This window comes from Lepus europaeus, chromosome 22 (assembly GCF_033115175.1).
Source record: "Lepus europaeus isolate LE1 chromosome 22, mLepTim1.pri, whole genome shotgun sequence".
Classification (NCBI taxonomy): Eukaryota; Metazoa; Chordata; class Mammalia; order Lagomorpha; family Leporidae; genus Lepus; species Lepus europaeus.
The window spans coordinates 11,791,901-11,813,519 of NC_084848.1; the positions used below are offsets into that span (position 1 = coordinate 11,791,901).

General features: G+C 54.0%; 2 protein-coding genes across 10 annotated transcripts in view; one reads left to right on the forward strand and one right to left on the reverse strand.

Annotated features, from left to right (window-relative positions):
* The window catches only part of NRDE2 (NRDE-2, necessary for RNA interference, domain containing), a 61,500-nt gene extending 50,648 nt beyond the window's left edge, over positions 1 to 10,852 (forward strand). The window contains exons 13-17 of one of the 9 annotated variants that reach the window (XR_009864794.1): positions 530 to 601; positions 925 to 1,045; positions 3,725 to 3,797; positions 3,882 to 4,162; positions 4,884 to 4,923. Coding sequence is in view for 5 of the 9 variants with exons in the window: in XM_062181152.1 (XP_062037136.1) it covers positions 530 to 601; positions 925 to 1,045; positions 3,725 to 3,797; positions 4,105 to 4,162; positions 10,387 to 10,554 (492 nt within the window). In the remaining 4 variants the exon portion in view is untranslated. Of the gene's footprint in view, positions 1 to 529; positions 602 to 924; positions 1,046 to 1,364; positions 1,573 to 3,724; positions 4,196 to 4,883; positions 5,034 to 10,386 lie in introns of those variants that run through there. The other 8 variants (XM_062181152.1, XM_062181153.1, XR_009864795.1 and 5 more) reach the window with 8 other exon arrangements.
* Positions 5,505 to 20,117, reverse strand: PSMC1 (proteasome 26S subunit, ATPase 1). The gene is made up of 11 exons (XM_062181157.1): positions 20,056 to 20,117; positions 17,163 to 17,216; positions 13,374 to 13,470; positions 11,560 to 11,684; positions 11,204 to 11,389; positions 10,835 to 10,963; positions 10,043 to 10,139; positions 8,185 to 8,374; positions 7,382 to 7,533; positions 6,837 to 6,991; positions 5,505 to 5,824 (listed from the first exon to the last, which is right to left on the reverse strand). The coding sequence occupies exons 1-11, from the start codon at positions 20,056 to 20,058 to the stop codon at positions 5,690 to 5,692; spliced, it is 1,323 nt and encodes a 440-aa protein (XP_062037141.1). The 5' UTR covers positions 20,059 to 20,117; the 3' UTR covers positions 5,505 to 5,689.
* Between the last annotated feature and the right edge of the window lie 1,502 nt (positions 20,118 to 21,619).

Sequence of the window (21,619 nt, forward strand, 5' to 3'; positions counted from 1 at the left end):
TGTCGCCACTAAGGGCTTCATGTTTAGAGAGAACCTGCTGAACTGAGCCCTCTGTGCACCCTCAGCCTGAGGCTTCCCGTGGGAACTCGGACTTTAGCTCACGGCCCTGGTGACCCCCTTTCTCTGAGATTGTTTCAGAAAATGCCAGTCATTTAAGCAGATCTTCCGAGTTCACAGAAGTGCACATTCATTTTGAAAAGCAGTAGGCGTGGGCTCCTGTTTTTTCGCACTGAAACACCCGTATCTTTTAATTCCTCTTTTCCATGAACTTGGTGAAGCCTCGCGTGTGGGGTTGGGAGCTCAGCTCCTGCACACAGCCCCGCTCCAAGCTCCTGACTGAGGCCGCGGCGAGGTGGCTTGCAGGAGAGGAGGAAATAGAGGACGTGGAGGGTCCCAGCGGCGGCCCTGCGGGGTCCCCGGTCCCTGCAGCGGCGGCGCAGTGCTGGGCGTGACTTGTCTGTCCGTGTCAGGCTGGCTGTGTCGCCCGCCCCTCTCTGTGCTGCTCACATTGTGCCCCTCCTCCCCTCAGGTCTCCTTAGGAAATACAGACAGAAGTAAAGGTGTGTTCTACAGAGCACTTCAGAAGTGCCCGTGGGCAAAGGTAAGGACGACCACGGCACCGTCAGGTCCCCGAGGGCCCCCTGCCTGCACGGGTGCTTCCGGGGCACTGCATGTGGCTGCTTTCCCACCTTGGCACCGTGCAGGCTGGCGGGGCAGTGCGCGGGGAGTCTGCTGTTGGAAGAGGAGGCCTGTCACGGTGTCCTTCCCGAATGTGCCCCGCCCGAGGCCAGAGCCTGGGTGAAGGGGGGAGCCTGGGCTGCCGAGGGGCTGGAGGGCAGGCTCCCCTGGGGCCTGCTGCCTTCCTGGGTGGGCCTCTCCCCACTGGCGGGCGAGGCCGGCTGACAGCGTGTCTGTCTCTGGTAGGCCTTGTACCTGGACGCTGTGGAGCACTTCCCCAATGCCATGCAGGAGGTGCTGGACCTGATGACCGAGAAGGAGCTGCGTGTGCGCCTGCCGCTGGAGGAGCTCGAGCTGCTGCTGGAGGGTTAGGCCCACGGTGGGCGGGGCCGGGGCCAGCCTCAGTCCTGTGCGCCTGGGGTGGCAGGGCCTCAGGTTTTGGGATGTGTAAGCGATGCACAGCCTATGTTTACATATTATATATGTGACTACGTATGTGCGTGTGGAAGAACCAGGCCTGTGACCATTAAACCTGTCCTGGCCGAGGAGTGTGAACGCCTGTTCCTTCTGCTCGCCCTCTGCCCAGCCAGCCTGGCCCCTCGGCCAGCATGCGTGGACATGCAAGCCCTCTCTGAAGTGCGTGGACTTCAGGTCCAGTCACTCAGCCTGAGGCCCTTCTCCCCCAGGCTGTGTGTAGAGGAGCAGGTGTTACCTCTGTCTTCAGAACAGCGCACTGGAGGGTCCTGGCCTGTGGCAGGTGCGTGGAACAGTTCTCATTGATCCCTGAGCCGCACTTGGTGACGCTGACCTCTGGGGACCAGCAGTGCCGCCGGGAGGAGCAGTGCATGCTGTCTGCCCGCCCCAGCTGTGCTCAATCAGGATCCGCCCCGACAGGTGTGTCCGGTGACTTGCGTGCACAGTGGTGTGGGAGGCAGGCCCGGGCAGTCCACGTCGCTCTGCGGGAAGCCTGCTGGTGGCCACAGTCCCACAGCAGAGTGTGGTCTGTGGTCAGTGCCTTCGTGGCCGGCGGGACGTGCTACGGGGTACCCCAGGGGCTGCGAGTGGAAGGCTGTGTAAACACCCACACTGGACCAGTTTCTGCTTCTGAAGAGGTGTGTTTTCTCTCAGTGCCTTGTCATTTGCCATGGCTGGGAGGAACTGCTCCTCTGTCTCCCTGCGCTCCTGCCCTGAAGTGAGAGCGTCTCGCTGGCTTTTTAACAAATTCTCTGGAGAACTGCCAGTTGTTTGGTACCTCCTGCAGAAAAGCCAGTGTTGTGTTTAGCTGGAAACTGATGGACGGCACCCAGGGAGGCGCTGGGGGCTGAAGCTGCTGGGTTGTGGGCTCTCCAGTACCTTTTGAGGTACGAGGACTTGAGGCAGTTGAGACCTTGGCCCGGAGGTGGATTCTCCTTCCGAGAGGCACAGGGGCTGGGGGCTGTAATGAGAAGCTAGGGGGAGGGCTGGCCTCTTGCGTTGACTTCCCAGTGTCCTCTCCTTCTGTGTAGGGTGGCCAGCACACAGGCCCTCACAGACCCAATGGGGGCAGAGGGAGGGAACCAGGCCCCATCCGACTTGTCAGTTCTTGTTTGGCTCTGAATTTAGCAGGAGTGGCCTGTGGGTAACTGGTCCACTCAGACCCTCGTGGCAACCTGTGCAGTGGGTTATACGGTCGGGCGCTGAGCCCCCAGAGATATGACGAAGCAGCTTCTGCAGCCCTACTAGCATGTACTTGCTGCTGCCTGGGAAGAGGCTTTTTTTTAAAAATGAAGGCTTCTCTGGGGGTGGAGCTGTCCTAGAGAAAAGGATGGTGAGGTACTATTTTTATTTTTAGTGATTTTACTTTGGAAGTCAGAGTTACAGAGAAAAAGGGAGTTGCAGAGAGACAGAGATCTTCCATCCACTGGTTCACTCTTCAGATGGCTGCAACAGCTAATGCTGGGCTGGGCTGAAGCCAGGAGCTTCATCCGGGTCTGCTGTTTGGGTGGCAGGGGTCCAAGCACTTGGGCCATCTTCCGCTGCTTTCCCGGGAGCATTGGCAGGGAGCTGGATCGGAAGTGGAGTAGCTGGGACATGAACGGCACACATAAGGGTTGAGGGTTGCTGGCGTGGCAGGCTGTGGTTTTACCTGCTATGGCCCAACACCAGCGCCATGTACTGTGGATTTTTTTTTTTTTTTTTTTTTTTGACAGGCAGAGTGGACAGTGAGAGAGCGACAGAGAGAAAGGTCTTCCTTTTCCATTGGTTCACCCCTCAATGGCCACTGCAGCGGGTGCACCATGCTGATCTGAAGCCAGGAGCTTCTCCTGGTCTCCCATGCGGGTGCAGGGCCCAAGCACTTGGGCCATCCTCTACTGCACTGCCGGGCCACAGCAGAGAGCTGGACTGGAAGAGGGGCAACCGGGACAGAATCTGGCGCCCCGACTGGGACTAGAACCCGGTGTACTGGTGCCACAGGCGGAGGATTAGCCTATTGAGCTGTGATGCTGGCTGGATTTTTTTTTTTTTTTTTTTTTTTAAGATTTATTTATTTATTTGAAAGGCAGAGAGGCAGAGGCGGAGAGGTCTTCCATCTTCTGGTTCACTCCCCAGATGGCCAAAACGGCTGGAGCTGTGCCAATCCAAAGCCAGGAGCCAGGAGCTTCTTTGAAGTCCCCCACGTGGGTGCAGGGGCCCAAGGACTTGGGCCATTACTTTCTCAGGCCATAGGAGAGAGCTGGATCCAAGTGGAACAACCAGGACTCGAACCAGCACCCATATGGGATGATGGCAATGCAGATGGCGGCTTTACCTGCTACACCACAGTGCCAGCCCCGATGTTGAGGTTTTAAAAGGTTGTTGGAGACCGTTTGAACACCTGCCAGATGATCAGACTCTTGCTGAGACTAACAGCCATCCAGGCGGGTAAAGGGCTCATTCGAGGCACTTGGACAGAGACAGTTTCAGCAGGGATGCTAATGACCCCCAGGACAGGTTCTCATCACATCAGACCCCAGGGGTTTGTCCCAGCTTGGGTCTATTACAGCCTTCTCTCTTCTGAACCAAGCAGTGTTGGCACCTCTGGGACAAGGATGGCTGTGCCTGGGGGAGGAGCTGCCACCACCTTCTGTGCCGTGTCCCAGGTAAGAGGAGGCAGCTGTGTGGGTTGCAGTCCCACTCGCTAGCTGCTACTTGTACCACACATATACTCATTGCTTTGCTCTTAGACACTGAAGATGGAGGTGCTCACTGCAGGGGGAGACGAGCGTATGCTCCCAGGCAGTTCTGCTGAGATGGCCGATTGTTTCCCAGGTGCTTCACCCCTGCGTGCCCAGCACTTGGCCTTGGTGCATCTGTAGGAATGGTCATGTCAGCATTGGGGCGGGGCGAGTGCAGCCTGTGACCTTGCTGCCTCCCCCATCCTGGCGCTGGCTTTGGTTGTTTTCGTAGAACCGACACGGGGAGGCGATCTCTGTGGACAGAGGCAAAGGACACCCTGATGTGCCAGGTATGGCATTTCCATTTTGTAAAACCATCTCAGAGTTGCAAGAACAGTTGTCCCTCACTCTCCATCGGGGACTGGTTCCAACTTTTGATTGCTCAAGTCTTTTTTTTTTCCCTTTAAAGATTCATTTATTTGAAAGTGAGGAGAAACAAGAGATCATCCATCTGTTAGTTCATTCCCCAAATGGTTGTAACAATCGGGGCTGGGCTAGGCCAGGCCAGGAGCTAGGAACCAGGAACTCCGTCCAGGTCTCCCAAGTGGGTGCAGGGGCCCAAGCACTTAGGCCATCCTTCACTGCTTTCTCAGCACATCAGCAGAGAGCTGGATTGGAAGCAGAGCAGCTGAGACTGGAACCAGCACCCCCATGGGATGCTGGTGTCACAGGCGGCGGTTTAACCCACTGCACCACAACACTGGCCCCAAATGCTCAAGTACTGTTTGCATATAATCTATGCACAGCCTCTTGTGGGTACTCAGTCCTCTCTATACACCATGCACACTGTATTCAGTAGTGTAACTAGTTATTACTGTTACTGTTTGAGGAATAATAACAAGGAAAAACAGTCTGCATGTTCAGTACATGGCAGTTTTCCTTTGACTATTCTGACCTGTGACTACACAGAGGGGAATCTATGCCTATGGCCAGTTGCATGTTACAGAGAACCTGTTTCCAGAATCATTTGAGAGCAAGCTGGTGACAGTTTCCTACATCACCACAACACAGATGACAGGAAGTCGGCAGGGATACAGTGCCGCCACCAGGCCCAGCACCGGTTGTCTGTCACGTTCTCTGCAGGAAGAGGATCTGGCTCAGGATCACAGGTTGCACACGGTCTGCTGTGTCTCTGGTCTCCTTCAGTCTGGAAACTTCTGAGGTGTCCTGAATCTGTCGGATGTTTCTGCTTCTGTTGCCTGATCTTGCCTCGTAATTGAGTTCAGGCTTAGCAGGAGTATTACAGCAGTGACAAACAGAAAGGAAACGTTCTTGAAGGAAATTCAAAATGGAATGACAGTGACTATATGACTAAGAAAGCATAACAGCCTTATTGCTGACATGGAAAAAGTTTCAGTGATCTGGATAGATCAAACCAGCCCCAGCATTCCCTTAAGCCAGAGCCTAATCCAGACCGAGGTCCTAACTCCTCTGTTGTCTTCATTGCCGTGGCTTGCTGAAGGCCCAGATGGTAGTTGGCACTTTTTTTTTTTTTTTGCAATACTGTCTACACACCCACCAGTGCGGGAGCTGGGAAATAACTTCAAGGCTCCCCCAGGCTGACCCTCCCCCGCTCTGCCCACCCCTTGCTGCTGGTCACTGGTGGATATGGAGACGCCACGGAGGCAGGACTGTGTGGGAAGAGCACACTTTATTGGGATGCAGAGTGAGCAGTGACCAAAGGCCACCTCACACGCAGATACACAGGCTGTTTGCTAATAGAAATCAGCTAGACTGTGGGTTCCTCTGGGCAGCTCCCCCTCCGTACCTCCCGAGGGTAGGGAAACTCCAGCCGTTCTCCAGGCAGCTGTGGTCCACTAGAGGTAGAGCCCCTCGGGGGTGCCTTCTTGTTTTTTATAAAGGACATTCTCTTTCGATTTCTTGAAGTCTTCATTTGTTACTTTCATTCTGCGTTCTCTCAAGGCCATGAGACCAGCTTCTGTGCAGATTGCCTGCAGGGTTCAGAAAGTGAAGCAACTCAGAATGGTTCAAGACACTCAAACTTGAACTTGCATGTGAAAAAGGTGTTTCTAATGAAGCCACTTCAGGCAGTAAGCCAGAAGTAAATGTGACTAGGAAAATGGACTGCTCAGGAATCCCAGCTCTGGGCTCTCAATTTGGCTTATTAAACTGCGGTGACCTCGCTGGCTGGTAGATTCTTACAGCTCCACCTTTGTTAACGGAAATGATATCCTTAGGAAACAGGGAATGACAGCCTGAAATTTAAGGCAACTGATGGGAAATTGTTTGAAGTGAAGGGTCTTCAAAAAGTTCATGAAAATGCATATTATGTAAAAACTGCATTTGAAAATTTTTGTGCACAAAATAAACATTTCAATTCCATTTTCTACCAACTTTTGGAACTTCCTTGCATGTCCATTTCATTTAACCCTAAGAACCTACATATATCTCCAGTGGTGCGTTTCTCAATTACCTGTAAAACAAGAACCACGGCCATGCAGATAAGAGTGCAGTGCTGGCACTGAGGTGTGTCTGATCCTGGAATCCGGTTTTGTACTTCAAATGCTTGGGGGGGGGGGGGCGGGCATGGCTTATGAGTGTTCACTGCACTACTGTTGGAACTTGGAAGATTGAGATTTTACTCACCAAGACACGGATTCAGCTTTCTAGGACCCAGGCCAGCACGCTGTGGGCTCAGCCTGGAAATGCACTGCGTGTGCCATCCTGAAGGCCTGACAAATCCATGGCAGCTCCGCGGTGTGCTCCTCCAGCAGACCCTCTAACCCTGACCCGGGACTGGGCAGCTGGACCCCAGAGTCCCTCAGGCTGAGTGGAGGACGCCGCAAGCTCAGCGCCAGTGACTCATCTTTGTGGCCATAGAGGGTAGAGAGCCACTCACTTGCATTAAATGGCCTCCCACAGAGCTATCTACTGTCTGGATGTAACAGCAAACCTGTGTGACTCCTCCCCCGCCCTGAACACCTACAGTCTCTGGGCCCTCACCTTGATGTCAGCACCCGAGAGGTCGTCCTTAGCCATGATCAAGTCGTCCAGAGTTACGTCGTCGGCCAGCGTCATCCTGCTCGTGTGAATCTGGAAGATGCGCTTCTTGGTCTTTTCATCAGGCAGCGGGAACTCGATCTTCCTGTCAATGCGGCCTGCGGGAACAAAACTGCGGTCCCACTTGGGCCAGGCCCCAGGCCCCGCCCACCACTGCGAGGCCATGGCCACCCCTCGCAAAGTGAACACTGATTGCATAGTCTGTGCACTCGTACACTGGACTTCACACCATGTTTAAGAGAAGTTAGCACTTCCTGAATGACACATTTCAGGAAAAAGGAGTTTTATATTTTCAGGCAAAAGCAGCAATTCCTGAACCTGAAAGAGGGAGTATTATGGGAAAGGAAAGATGGACATGTAAGGCTGGAATTCAAAGGCCCACACTGCGCAGACCTCAGGGGGGACCTGTTTTTGGTAAATTATAGTATTGGCTCAATGCTCATTTTACAGAGCACACTTAACACACATGAGAGAAAACCAGATTTCACCTGGTCTGATAAGTGCTGGATCCAAAGTTTCTATTCGGTTTGTGGCCATAATAACTTTCACGTCTCCTCTGGAATCAAATCCATCCAGCTGGTTCAACAGTTCCAGCATCGTTCTCTGAATTTCTCGCTCGCCGCCAGAATTTGAGTCGTATCTTTGGAAAATAAGAGAAAGAATGAAGACCCAGCTGACCTGCTGGAGGGTAAGTACAGCAAAGACCTCAGCGTTCTGTTCTCAGCCCAGGTGTTACTCCGTCCTCACTCTGGGGGACCGTTCATGGCCTTAACCTTGCCGTGGGGATCTCACGGGGGGAATGTGCCGGGAACTGCCTGGTCCTTTACTCCGCTACTGAGAGAGGACACGGGGCCTCTTCCCTCTGGAAGCGGGAACAGTTCCTACAGCCCCTGAAGCAGTGCCTGACCTGGGACTTCCCTCCCCCAGAATCGTGAGAAGTTTCTGTTCTTGAAGAAATTACCCAGTCTGTGGTATTTTCTTCTAGTGACGCAGATGGCCCAGGGCTGGAAGGAACCAAGTTAGAACCACACCTCTTCCCAGCAGTTTCTGCACTGAAATTGTGTCATTCATTCTGTCTCCATGTTTGCTGGCTGATCCCCCAACCTGACTGCATGTGGGCCAGTCTCCAGCTAGCCACAGCTCCTGGGTAGTTGTTATTCGGCCCCTTGGAGAGTGGCGCCTAGAGCATCCAAGGAGGCTGGCACAGCCAGAACCGTGGCCACACAGGCAAGCCCAGTGACTGCGCTGTGATTTTTGCCTCTAAACACAAAGCTGGTACAAGAAAATCTACCTTTTTGTCCCAATAGCATCAATTTCATCAATAAACACAATGGACGGTGCGTGTTCTTCAGCAACGCGGAACAGTTCCCGGACGAGCTTGGGCCCGTCTCCTAGGTACTTCTGAATAAGCTCAGAGCCAACCACTCTCAGGAAAGTGGCCGAGGTTTGGTTTGCCACTGCTTTGGCCAATAAGGTTTTACCTGTTTTAGATACAAAGTAAAAGACCAATGAAACAAAACAATCTCAAGTGACTTGTTACCTGGGAAACTGTCCTCACCACCTCCAGTGAGCACCACACATGGCTCAGTGATGGAGAAAAAGGTGTGGGGCCCCTTAGTCCCTGTAACTGAGTACCAGGCTGCAGGGCTTCAGTGCCGGCACAGAAGTTAACTTCCAGGTGAGCTGTTGCCAGCCTAGCTCCTGACGAAGTGCACAGTGAGCACTGTAGAAATTTGGGACACTCCTCTCACGCCTGAGGCGGCGGCAGTTCCTCGCATCAGTCTCACGGAAGACCTCCCGTTTCCAGGTCCAGCAAGAGCAGACAGCACCCACTTTGAGAACTGTGGTCTGGCCTCTGACGGTGAGAGCGTGGGCAGTGGCTGGGCAGTTGCCTCGGACAGAGGCAGTGAGGGCAGAACCGCCCACCACAGATCCACAGGAGGAGGAGGAGGAGGTTGGCTAGGGAGTGGCGTGGAAGGATTCACAGAATGGCAAGGACAGGAGCTAAGCTTGTCAACATGTGGCAGGGATGGTCCCTTGGTGGGCCAGGCAGAGTGGCAGGTGCAAAGAGTGATGTTCTCAGGTGCAGGCCAGTCTTCTATTGAGGATGGCGGTAGACTACAAGGGTGGGACCTTACGGCCTGGAAGCAGGCAGCTCCAGCTGCTGCTACAGCCAGAAGGCCAGGGCACGAAGGTGCTGCTCCGACAGTGCCCTGCAGAAGCCACCTGACCTCGTGTCAGGAGCCCTGCGTTCCAGTTCCAGCCCTGTCATCAGCCCACTTCTCAGAGCCCCTGGGCCTTGCGTTAGTCACTGCCCCCACATGTCATTTCCCGAGCTGGAAGATGAGGGCCCACTAGAGAGCGCTCTTCCAGCTCCAGCCCTCCGGGGACGCTGTCTCCCAGTCCCTCCAGCGTGGGCAATCCTCAGCACAGATCCTTCTGAGCAAGCAGCGCTCTTCCTTTAGAGCTTGCATAGCGATGAACCGCTAATTCCTGGACTCCACAAATCATTCAGGACAACTTACTGCATAGCAAATGCAATGAGAAGGGGCTCCAAAAAGTACATAGAAAAAACAGAACTAAAAGATGATGCTGGGGCCATTGCTGTGGTGTGGCAGGAAAGGTTGCTGCCTGTGGTACCTTCATCCCATGTGGGCGCCGGCTCGAGTCCTGGCTGCTCCACTTCCGATCTGGCTCTCTGCTATGCCCTGGGAAAGCAGTGAAGATGGCCCAAGTCCTTAGGCCCCTGCACCCATGTGGGAGACCTGGGGGAGGCTCCTGGCTTCAGATTGGTGCAGCTGCGGCCATCTGGGGTGTGAACCAGCAGATGGAAGACCTCTCTCTCTCTTTGTAACTGCCTTTCACCTAAATCAATCTTTAAAAAATGCAAAATTTCCAGGTACTTTTTTGAAGCACCCCATATGTGTTCATATATTAATTCACCCAACATATTTATTCAGTATCACTGGGCCAGGAAAATGAACACCATGGAACAGTTTCTAAGTAGTAGTTGGCTGCCAGGTTTGGCCACACTCCACGTGTTTAAAATGGGTGCTCAGGAGTGTTCAGAAACAGACTGTAGTGTCCTCACTTGACAGGTCTGCAGGTACCCTGTGTGGAGCTGTAACTGCTAAGATCGAACAGCATACCTGTGCCAGGTGGACCATAGAGAATGACCCCCTTAGGGGGCTTGATTCCCATTTCTTCATAATATTCCGGGTGGGTCAGAGGAAGCTCCACAGATTCCTAGAGAAAACACACACTCAGGTAAAAATGCCTTGCTGAAATTATTAGCATTAATTAGCATCATGAGTGTCTTGATTTCAATAAAAATAAGCCAAAAAGTCATTGGCTCTTACAGATGCTACACTTGATGGCCATCAGCAGGAAGGGCGTGCTGACACTGGTCCTCCTTGAGCTCCCAGCCCCATCCCCTCTTCATGAGCTCACTCAGTTTCCCTTCAGACTGAAAGCTAAAATTCACCCTCTTCAGGTAAAACCATACACAGGACTGCTGTTCTCACCTAGAGACAACATGGCTGTTTCCCGGCTGCGCGAAGGGTCCCCAGGGGAGCTCAGTGACTTCCCCACAGCCATCCTGAATGACTGCCCACTGGCCCCCAGGATCTGCAGGGGCATTCCAGACCGGGCCTCCAGGTGAGGGTGTGCAGCCACTGCCACCAGACACTACGGTTCCATCAAACTCGAAGTCACCAGCACTGGAAACTGCTCACAGAGACAGCTCCTGCATCGGCTGCAGCTTAATGCTACAGGAACTATCAATTTATTGTTACCTCCATTCCCTAACTCAATATCAAATAGCCACAGCTGCCAAGCTCTGAGTCAGTTATTGGTCAGATCAGTAAAGAAGCATGCAACACAACTCCCAGGCACCCAGAGGAGGACAGCACTCGGAGAACGAGGCCGAACCCCAGGCCTACCTTAATCTCCTGGATCTGGTTGTCCAGCCCCCCAATATCAGCATAGGTCTCCTGAGGGGCCTTTTCCACCTTCATCACTGTGACCAGGGGATCCGTGTCATCCATCAGCACCCCGATCACAGCATGCACCTAGCAGGAAAGACGTGTTAACCACAGCAACACGAGGGTTCAGGGTGGACAGCGCCCGTGTGGCACAGGCGGTCGCGCTTCAGTGGGAGGAGAAAGCCCTGCCAGAGACCATCTGCGCACCTAGCAGGGAACACGTGTTAACCACAGCAACATGAGGATTCGGGGTGGACAGCGCCCGTGTGGCACAGGCGGTCGCGCTTCAGTGGGAGGAGAAAGCCCTGCCAGAGACCATCTGCGCACCTTGTGGTTGAGCAGGACGGAGCAGCCTGGTTCCAGCAGATCTTTGTCCACGAAGGAAAGGATGCTGACGTAGTGCTCCGACCCCACAGATGTCGACACGATGGCGTGGTTGTCATCGATGATCTCTTCCAGGGTTCCCACCGACATCGGGGTCCCTCTCAGGTCATCCACCTTTGATCTCTCCTCCTATGGAGGAAAGACCCAGAAGAAAAAGCAGATCATAGCCAAAAAGTACATGGTTCTGACAGCTGACAATCTGCAGTGCAGGCGATGCTTTGAAAGGGCAGGTGGTGATGTGTCACCAGGGCCCCACAGCTGCATTTGTAAAACAAACCAGTGGTCACTTTCCAGCTTACCTCCTGCTTTTCTTCCAATGGTTTCATTTGTTCCTGATTTCTGATGAATTCTTCTTCCATGAGAAGATAGTCTTTAATCCTCTCTAACTTCAGTAGTTTCAGCCGGCACTGAGTGTGAGGTGTCACTGTAATTACAAAGTTTGATTATACTTGGAGCCAGAAGTTTGTAATTAAGGAGAAAAATATTATAATTTTTAAAATAAGCTCATTTTAGTTTCTGGAAAATTTAAGACTTGGTAACCCTCTGAGGAAGTAGGCGCCTGGATGGAATGGAGCTAGGGCAGTCATCGTTTAAAACTGGGGCGAGACAAGCCGAGCTCTAGGATGCCACTGGACGGCTGATGCAGGAACTTCTGAGCCCACGGGCCAGCCGTGTACATCACCTCCCTTTGTAGTCTTGAAGTAGCGGGGCATTAACCCTCTCTGTCCCACAGATGGCAGATATTTCCCATAGTTCCCTTCTTTCAAACTTCACGCCACAGGGATTTAACATTTACAACCACTCTTTTTTTTTTAATGGTTTCTGAGTTTCCTGACTTGACTTCAATAGCTTCTTCTGCTGTAAGGTTAAATATAGTTCTGAATTTTCATTTATTATTTTTATTTATACATGTATATTTCATATATATATGTATGCGTGTGTGTGTGTGTGTGTGTATATATATATATATGGGGGGGGTTTCAGAGGAGTTGGCTATTTAGAAAATTAATGGGATTTCTTAAAGTGAAACACTCTGAGATTTACTGAAAGGCGGAGGCCTAGCCACTTGGGGAATGAACCAGTGGATGGAGGATTCATCTCACTCCCCGCTCCTGCTCTGTAATGCTGCCTTTCAAATAAAATAAGTCATAAAAGCAAAAAGTAACTCGTGCCAACCTCGAGGAATGTCAAACCCGAGTCAGGCAGAACGGGGCGGCCACCTGGCAAGAGATGGGGTCTGACTTCATTTTCCCTGGACAGAAAATAAGCATTTGTATGAATCTGTCTTAATCTGCACAAACTGAAATGGCACCATCACCATGTGACTCCATGTTTTCAAATATTTTTTAGTTTACTGTCTGCAACAACCGTGTCTGGGCAAGGCCACAGAACCCCATCCAGGTCTTCCTCGTGGGTGCCAGGGACCCCAGGACTTGAACACTGCTGCCTCCCAGGGTGCACACTAGCAGGAAGCTGGCACTGGACTCCCACCAGGCACTCCAGTCTGGGATGCGTCGTCCCAAGCAGCACGTTAACCAGGGGCCACAATGCCCAGCCCTGACCCCTCCATGCTCGACTGAGCAAGTTAGTTTCTCCTTGGGGGGGGACCCTTCATGCTGAAGCCTGAAGGAATGAGAAGGTGGCCCACAGAGGGAAGAGTAAGGGCAAGGGCCCCTCTGTGCTAAGGCGTGGGGTGGGGCCGACTGGCCGATGGGGCGGTGCGGCAGGGCTAGGTCAGGTCCCCTGGGCGGAGACTTGGTCTGTGTTCACAGGAAGGCAGGCACCACATGATCTGAACCCAATACGGAGGCACTTCATTTTGTGCAATAATGCGTGTTTCTGAGTTGCTTCTGTTTAATCTGGGTTTTGTAATCTAAAGCTCCACTGTTAATACACTAGCGAGCTGGCTATTTAAGACACATGATACTGTATTTTAAAATAAAGCATCATTTTCATGTCATAGCCAGAGGAATGCCACATACAGCAGTTAGGCAGAATGGAATCCCAGCAGGGCCTCCACCCCTCCCCCTCATTCCCTGTCTCTCTGTTCAGACTGGATGCTACATGCAGAGATGGTTGCCCAAGGAATTGGAAAGACGGGTCAGTCTGTTACCCAGTGGCAGTTTGCTGGCAGCATCTGGTCCCTTTGTTTTCTTCTTCTTTTTCCCCACTCTGGTTGGTACAGGAGGTTCATATTTCTTCTTCTTGTCCTTGAGTTTTCAGGCATCAGGAAAAACATCACACAGAAATCATGTTAACAACACAATGTTCTGACCACCACCATCTATTTCCAGGTGTATGGTTTTCCTTATCTTTTAGGATGATATTTAAAAACTGTCTTCAAAACAAACAATCTGACCTGAAAATGAGCAAATAACCTGAACAGACATTTCTCAAAGGCAATACACAAATGGCCAGCAGGTTAGGGAAACACGTTCACCATCACTAATCATCACGGAGTGCAATCAGAACCACCATGAGCTATCATCTCTTCCTAGCTATGACGGATATTATCTAAAAAGACACAAAACAGTGATGGCAAAGATGTGGAGAGAGGGGAAAGAACATCCATTAGTGCAGCCTCTGTGGAAAACAGTATGGAGGTTCCTCAAAAAATCTAACCAAAGGAACGAAATCATCTGTTACAGAAACATCCACACCCAGCATGTTCCTGTGGAGTTATTCACGATAGCCAAGGCATGGCATCAATCTAGCTGTCTGCTGATGGACGGATAAAGAAAATGTGGTATATATACACACTGGAATATTAGCAGGCGTCCCATATGGGCACTGGTTCTAGTCCCGGCTGCTCCACTTCCGATCCAGCTCTCTGCTGTGGCCTGGAAAAGCAGCAGCAGATGGCCCAAGTCCTTGGGCCTCTGCACCTGCATGGGAGACCTGGATGAGGTTCCTGGCTCCTGGCTCCTGGCTTCGGACTGGCGCAGCTTTAGCTGTTGCAGCCAATTGGGGAGTGAACCAGCAGATGGAAGACCTCTCTCTCTCTCTCTGCTTCTCCTTCTCTATCTGTGTAACTCTGATTTTCAAATAAATAAAACATATCTTTAAAAAAGAAATCAGCCAGGCAAAGAAAGACAAATATCTTATTTATATGGGAAAGCTAAAACAGGTGATCTCATAGAGTGTAGAGCAGTGGCTACCAGAACCTGGGACAGGTGGGAGGAGAGGAAGTTAACTGGTACAGGGGTGCAGGCGGACAGGAGTACCTCTAAAAAAAATTCTTGTTTTTTGTTTATATGAAAGGAGATTCCATTAGCTGGTTCACTCGCCAGAGGCCCACCATAGCCAGGGACAGGCCCAGAAGTCAGGGGTCTAGAGCTCAATCTGAGCTTCCCACAGGGGTGGCAGGCCCCTGGCGCTGGAGCTTTCCCCGCTGCCTCCCAGGGTGTGCCCGAGCACTGGACTTGGAAATGGAGCAGGACTAACACTGCACCCAGTGCCTGCCCCAGAGAGTAACGTCTAGTGTCTATAGTACTGCCCCAGGGTGTGCCCGAGCACTGGACTTGGAAATGGAGCAGGACTAACACTGCACCCAGTGCCTGCCCCAGAGAGTAACGTCTAGTGTCTATAGTACTGCCCCAGGGTGTGCCCGAGCACTGGACTTGGAAATGGAGCAGGACTAACATTGCACCCAGTGCCTGCCCCAGAGAGTAACGTCTAGTGTCTATAGTACTGCCCCAGGGTGTGCCCGAGCACTGGACTTGGAAATGGAGCAGGACTAACACTGCACCCAGTGCCTGCCCCAGAGAGTAACGTCTAGTGTCTATAGTACTGCCCCAGGGTGTGCCCGAGCACTGGACTTGGAAATGGAGCAGGACTAACACTGCACCCAGTGCCTGCCCCAGAGAGTAACGTCTAGTGTCTACAGTACCGCTGGCAACTATTAATAGTGTATTTCATAATTTCGAGGAAGGACTGTGAATGTTTCCTAAACAAAAAGTCTGAGGTGATACATCAATTATCCTGCTGTGACTGTTACACACTGTACTGAAATGTCACACTATATCCTGTAAATATCACAATTACTATGTGTCAACTTTTAAAAACTGCCCTTGCAATTTTATTTGCAAATTTCAAAAAAAAAAAATTTTTTTTTGACAGGCAGAGTTAGAGAGAGAGAGAGAGAAAGGTCTTCCTTCCATTGGTTCACCTCCCAAGTGGCCGCTACGGCCGGCGCTGGAGCCGATCCGAAGCCAGGAGCCAGGTGCTTCCTCCTGGTCTCCCATGTGGGTGCAGGGCCCAAGCACTTGGGCCATCCTCTACTGCCCTCCTGGGCCACAGCAGAGAGTTGGACTGGAAGAGGAGCAACCGGGAGAGAATCCGGCACCCCAACCGGGACTAGAACCCAGGGTGCTGGCGCCACAGGCGCTGTGGCCCAGAGGGCAGTGGAGGATAGCCCAAGTGCTTGGGCCCTGCACCCCATGGGAGACCAGGAGAAGCACCTGGCTCCTGCCTTCGGATCAGCGCGGTGCGCTGGCCTTGGTGGCCATTGAGGGGTGAACCAATGGCAAAGGGAGACCTTTCTCTCTGTCTCTCTCACTGTCCACTCTGCCTGTCCAAAAAAAAAAAAAAAGCCTGCAACAGCCGGAGCTGCTCCAGGCCAAAGCCGGTAGTCTGAAACTCAATCCAGGTTTCTGGTGAGGGTGGCAGGGACCCAAGGACTTGAGCCATCAGCTGTTGGCTCCCAGGGTGTGCCATCGGCAGAAAGCTGGATCAGAAGTGGAGCCAAGGGGCTGATGCAGTGGCGTAGCAGGTAACACTGCTGCTATCCCATATGGGCACAGGTTCGAGTCCCAGTTGCTCCACTTCCCACCGAGCTCCCTGCTAATGTGCCTGGGAAAGCAGCAGAAAATGGTCCAAGTGCTTGGGCCCTCATACCTATGCAGGTGACCTGGAAGAAGTTCCTGGCTCCTGGCTTTGGTCTGGCCCAGCTCTGGCTGTCGAGGCCATTTTTGGGGGAGCAACAATTAACGAGATGGAAGATCTTGTCTCTCCAACTCTGCCTTTCAAATAAAATAAATATTAAAAAAAAAAAAAAAAAGTGGAGCCAGGTTTCTAACCCAGGTGCTTCCATATGGGCTCTGGGCATCCCAAGTGACCTCTTGACCACCACTCTGAACACCCGCCCCCATCGCTGCAGTGTTCAAACCCAAGCTGCTGTAGTAGGTAACTGAAACCTTTTACATAAATGACAGAGTACTCCGGGGGCCTGGTGAAGTCGGAGGTGAGTAATCGGAAGAATTTTTCACCTCGGGATATTAAGCCCTGAACTCACTCACAGGGCACTGACCTTCCAAGAGGTCACTTTCACACGTCTAAAAGCCACCACTGTTTGACAGATGAGAACTTTTCCAAAACCATGGCGGTGTTGCACCCACAGGCCAGGCCAGTTCGAGAACTGCTGGATCATCCTGCTTTTCAAATCCACAGCCCTGGCTGGCGCCGTGGCTCACTAGGCTAATCCTCCGCCTGTGGCACCGGCACCCCAGGTTCTAGTCCCAGCTGGGGCCCTGGATTCTGTCCCGGTTGCTCCTCTTCCAGGCCAGCTCTCTGCTGTGGCCCGGGAGGGCAGTGGAGGATGGCCCAAGTGCTTGGGCCCTGCACCCGCCTGGGAGACCAGGAGGAGGGACCTGGCTCCTGGCTTTGGATCAGCACGGCGCTGGCCGTAGCGGCCACTTGGGGGGTGAACCAATGGAAGGAAGACCTTTCTCTGTCTCTCTCTCTCTCACTGTCTAATTCTGCCTGTCAAACAAAACAAAAAACAAAAAACAAAAACAAAACAAAACAAACCCCAAACCCACGAGCCCTACAGAAGCTCAGCTGGGCCTCGCGTCATGCCCCACAGGTTGCCCATATCACAGTGCGCGTCCGGCTGCTCGCTTACCTTGTCATCCTTCTTGCCACCTCCAGGCCCGTGACCGCCGCTCTGACTCTGACCCTGGCAGGAAAAGGGATAAACCACAGATGTAACTCAAAATACGGTTACCTCAAAACCTGTGATCTAACGCATGGACACGCCCCCTCAGTACTGCTGAACCCAGGGTGTAACCGGCAGGCAGCGTGTGCACGGACAGGCTGTGTAGACCGCGGGCACACCTGCAGCTCCCTGCATCTCGCACTCAAGGACAGCTCTGCTCCAAGCAGACACAAGTCATGAGGCCACGCTCCGAGGTCACCCCTCTCCGAGGGAAGCTTAGAGCTCAATGTTCTCTAAAGAATGAGACTGAGCCCACAAGAGTGTTTCAGGAAATCAAGCTATGAAAGCTAAATCAGTTTACACATTCAACAGTCCTTTATTCCTTACTGAGGTCACATCAAGATCCAGCAACTTATCTGCCCCCACAGCCCTAGAGCCTGGGGCTCTTGGGCAGGTCAGGCTCCCCAGTCTAGAAGTTTTCTGTTGAATCACTTTAACTGTTAAGCATTTAAGCTTGGGGCTGGCACTGTGGCATAGCAGGTAAAGCTGCCATCTGCAATGCCAGCATCCCAAATGGACACTGGTTCGAGTCCCAGCTGCTCCACTTCTGATCTAGCTCTCTGCTATGGCCTGGGAAAACAGTAGAAGATGTCCCAAGTCCTTGGGCCCCTGTACCCACATGGGAGACCCGGAAGAAGCTCCTGGCTCCTGGCTTTGGATCGGCTCAGCTCCAGCGGTTGTGGCCCGCCCCCTGCCCCGCCTCTGCCTCTCTGTAACTCTGCCTTTCAAATAAATAAAAATAAATAAATAAATAAATATTTAAAGAACTTAAGCTCATTTAAGCCGAGAGATTTCTGGTTTAAAACAGACTCTTCAGTTACAGGTCAGTGCGGAACACAGTGTGTCTGAGGTGTGGTGGCACTGTAAGCGTGAGTTAATAACACTTAACACACTAAGGGGCCCACTCAGCCCCGTAAATCAGTTCCACATGGGCACCTCTCAACACATCACTGGCAGTTTCCTTACTACAGAAAACAAGTCTGTAGCCTGGTTCCCTACCACAGCTGACCACTGAATACAGTTCCTGATACTCGAGACGCGTAAAACTGTGCTTTATTCTGAAGAAGGTGATTAAGGGCTCAGATCCTGGGCAGAATTCATTATGCTCAGGCCTTTTACACCTGCTTACCCAGGGAAACGTGCTCGTGGCCAGCGGCTCCTAATGGTGGGGTGCCCACTGCCCGACTCTCCCATTTTCCCTTCGCTGGCTCGCTAATCCCATACACTGCTCCCAGGGAGGGTTCCTGACCCCCACTTCAGAGATGAGGCATTGCAACAAGCTGGAGAGCCGGGCAGCGAATTCTAGGAATCGGGTTTGAATTCAGACTTGGGAGCCGGGGCAGGTCCCCTCCGAGGCGCTGGTGTCTAACTGCAAAGTGGGTGCGCCACCAGCGCCTGTGTGCCCCTACACCAGCTGGTGGTACAGGACTGCCGTGAGACAGGCAGAGCCAGGGCCTCAGAGGGCGGTGTGGGGAGAGAGGCCCTGCCGGCCCTCACAGCCTCTCTGCGCCACCTCTACCCAGCACCTCCACCTGTTTGTCTGCGCCCTCATCTCTTAACTGGGCGGCAGCCGCCTCGTGGAGATCCTGGTTTGGATTCTCCCATCAGCAGCTGCTACTTCCACAACAAACACCTGTCCCTTTACCTCTCCTCCAGAACTCTCCCTTGCCCCCTAGCACTTGCCGGCTGGGTCCAAGCCCCTTAGTCGGGCCGCCGGCGGCAGCAGCCACGCCTCCCAGGGTCGCTTCCTTTCTCAAGCTCCTGCAAGGCCATCCCGGGCGAGGAGGTTTCCCTGAGGGGCCCACGGTCCCGCGTGTCTGGGCCACTGTGGGGATCCGTGCATACAAGCAGCGGACCGATTACGGAGGCCTAAATACACGCCCAGCAGGGGGCCGACCTCAGCCACCCGTGTATTTCTTACAAGCGCTCCGAGACCGGCTGGCAGGACCCCTCATTAACAGACAAGGAACCCCGGCCCCGGGGGTCTCTCCAGGGCCGCAGAGCAGCCTCACGGCCACCTCCTGTCCCCGTTTCCTGCTCAGCAAACCACCAGGTCCAGGCACCGCCGTGAGGAATAGATGGCCAAGCCCCCAGGAAGGCTTCCTCTTGTCTGGCCCGCTGCCAGGCCCCCAGGGTTTCCACGGGTGCCTGGGCAATGGAACCTTCGCGGAGACACCGCCCACCCTGTCTCGGCGCCTGTGAAATTGTCACACGGCAACGGCCGCCCGGCCCTGTCCCGCTGCCCGGCGTAACCCACCCCTGCCTTCTCCCCGAGGACGCAGGCTCCTCGAGGGCAGAGCCTCATCCGGCCCGTCAGCCCCTGGACAATCGGCGCCCGGACCAGGGGCCGGCCGCGGGCGGGGAAGGGTGGGCAGTGGGCCGGCGCTCGGCGAGTGCTCGGCGAGGTAAGGCGCCGTGCCAGCTCGCACCACGAGCCCTGGCTCTCGGAGCTCCGCCTGTCACAAAAGCGCGGCCCCAGCGCCCTCCCTCGGCGCACGGCCCCTCACTCCGGGCACCTGTCCCGCTGAGCCGCGCGGCAGAGCCCGCTCCCGCCCCGCAGGCGCCGGGGCACCCTCCGCGCAGAGCTCCGGCTCCGGGCCTCGAGCCAGACGCCCTGGTCGGCCCCAGCCCGCGGGGGACCTGGGCGCCGTTCTCGGAAGCCTCCGCTGGCCGAGCTGCCCGGACGGCAGGAGCCGGGAGGAGCCGGCGCGAGCGCCTCGGCGGACGTCTCAGTCGCGCCCGTCTGGCCGCTCCAACCCCAACGCACCACGACCACCAACCGAAACCCTTAGTCACTCACCATCTTGACTCGGCCGCTCCAGCCACGGCTGCCGGAAGTGCATCCAGCTCCGGGGCCGCCGGAAGCGGAAGTTGTGAGGAGCGCTACGGGAGCCGGGAGGAGCCAAAAGCCGCGCGGACGACATTGCGCTCGGCGGGCTTGTGCGAGCGGATTGGGGCGGAGTAATTTTTAATCCTGATGTGAACCTCATAAATATTTTACTTGAAAAAAAAAATTTTACACTGGGGGAAACATAACGTATTTAAATTAGGCACACATGGTGACCGGGAAGAGTGTTGCTCCGAAGCCGGAATGGCGTTTGGCCTCGCGAGGCTGACACCGACGCGGGGCTTCGCCGTGTGGGCTCCGAATTGAGCCGCGCGTCTGCGATGATTTCTTTGTCGGCCTGTTTCTTACCATGGTCGTGGTAGGAGTCTGCCTCTTGAGCCCTCGCTGGGGAAGTCTGTCGTCTTACAGCCCCCGGGACAGCAGCAGGGTGGGCGAACCGCCGGGCGCGGGCCCCGAACGCCCGTCCCGCCGCCCTGCAGCCGGGGATGAACCGGCGCTCCGCTGCGCACACCCCTCCTGCTGTCGTCCCGCAGCGGCGTGGGGGAAGGTCTGGGCTCTGGCGAGCTCCGCGGGGGGACGGGGCCAGGACCGCGACCCCTACACGACCCAGGGCTGCGGCTGTGACCGGGGCGGGCGCGGGGGGCGAGCCCGCTCAGCACTCTGCAGCCCCCGGCCCTGCCTGCGCCCCGGCCGGTTTACCGCGCAGACAAACTCCACTCAGTGCTATCCACGCTTCGCCAGTTTCCTGGGTTCCCCTGGGGGGGGGGGGGCTCAGGGACTGATCGTCAGGAAGCCTTCCGCCTTAGGGAGGGGCGGGCCGGGGCGGGGCGGGGACAGAAATGGTCAGTAGGCACATCAGTTATTCTTGTATATTTATTTTGGTGATTTGCCTAGGCTTCCTTTATGCAGGGACTCAAATACAGCATCGGATGCAAATACCCATGGGTGTGCATAGTTGCAGGTAGATTTTACACCTGCCTGTGTCTGGTACCTGTGTGTAACATACACCTGATGTATAACCAGGCACCACGTAAGGATGCTGCGGTCAGCAGTGGACCGTATATGTGGCAGTGCTCCCGTAGTAGTCTATGGTCCAACTGTTACCGGAGAAATTTCAGGGTTCTTGTCTTCCCGCAAGAAAGCATTCAGGCGTGAGACAGAGAGTAGTGGGAGGTAAAATAGCAAGGTTTATTAGGGAAGGGACATCCTTAAGGCGGATGGGCACCTCTCCAGACAGCCTGAGAGACTGGGGGCGGGGGGGGAGAGCGAGGTTACATGTTGAGTGGAGAGATTACACCTGCCCAGGTCAGGCGGGTGACTCAGCAGAAAGACAGAGGGCTGAGCGCGAAGTCCAGTTGAGGCTCCGGGGGTTTTTAAGGGGATGGGTCTTGCTCCCCCCACCCTTGGAACAAAGGGCTTTTTGGATGTAAATAGAAAAACTTCTCTCTTGAAGGTCTGACACAAAGGACTTCATGGATGCAAATGTTATCAGACTGGAGGAAGGGAGCAGGGTGTT

What these genes read in the sequence shown, in the direction of transcription:
- PSMC1 (XM_062181157.1), bottom strand. An exon ending in CTATGGTCCACCTGGCACAG is followed by an intron (nt 8,375 to 10,042) that starts GTATGCTGTTCG and finishes TATCTAAAACAG; the next exon opens with GTAAAACCTTATTGGCCAAA. An exon ending in GATGCTATTGGGACAAAAAG is followed by an intron (nt 7,534 to 8,184) that starts GTAGATTTTCTT and finishes TATTTTCCAAAG; the next exon opens with ATACGACTCAAATTCTGGCG.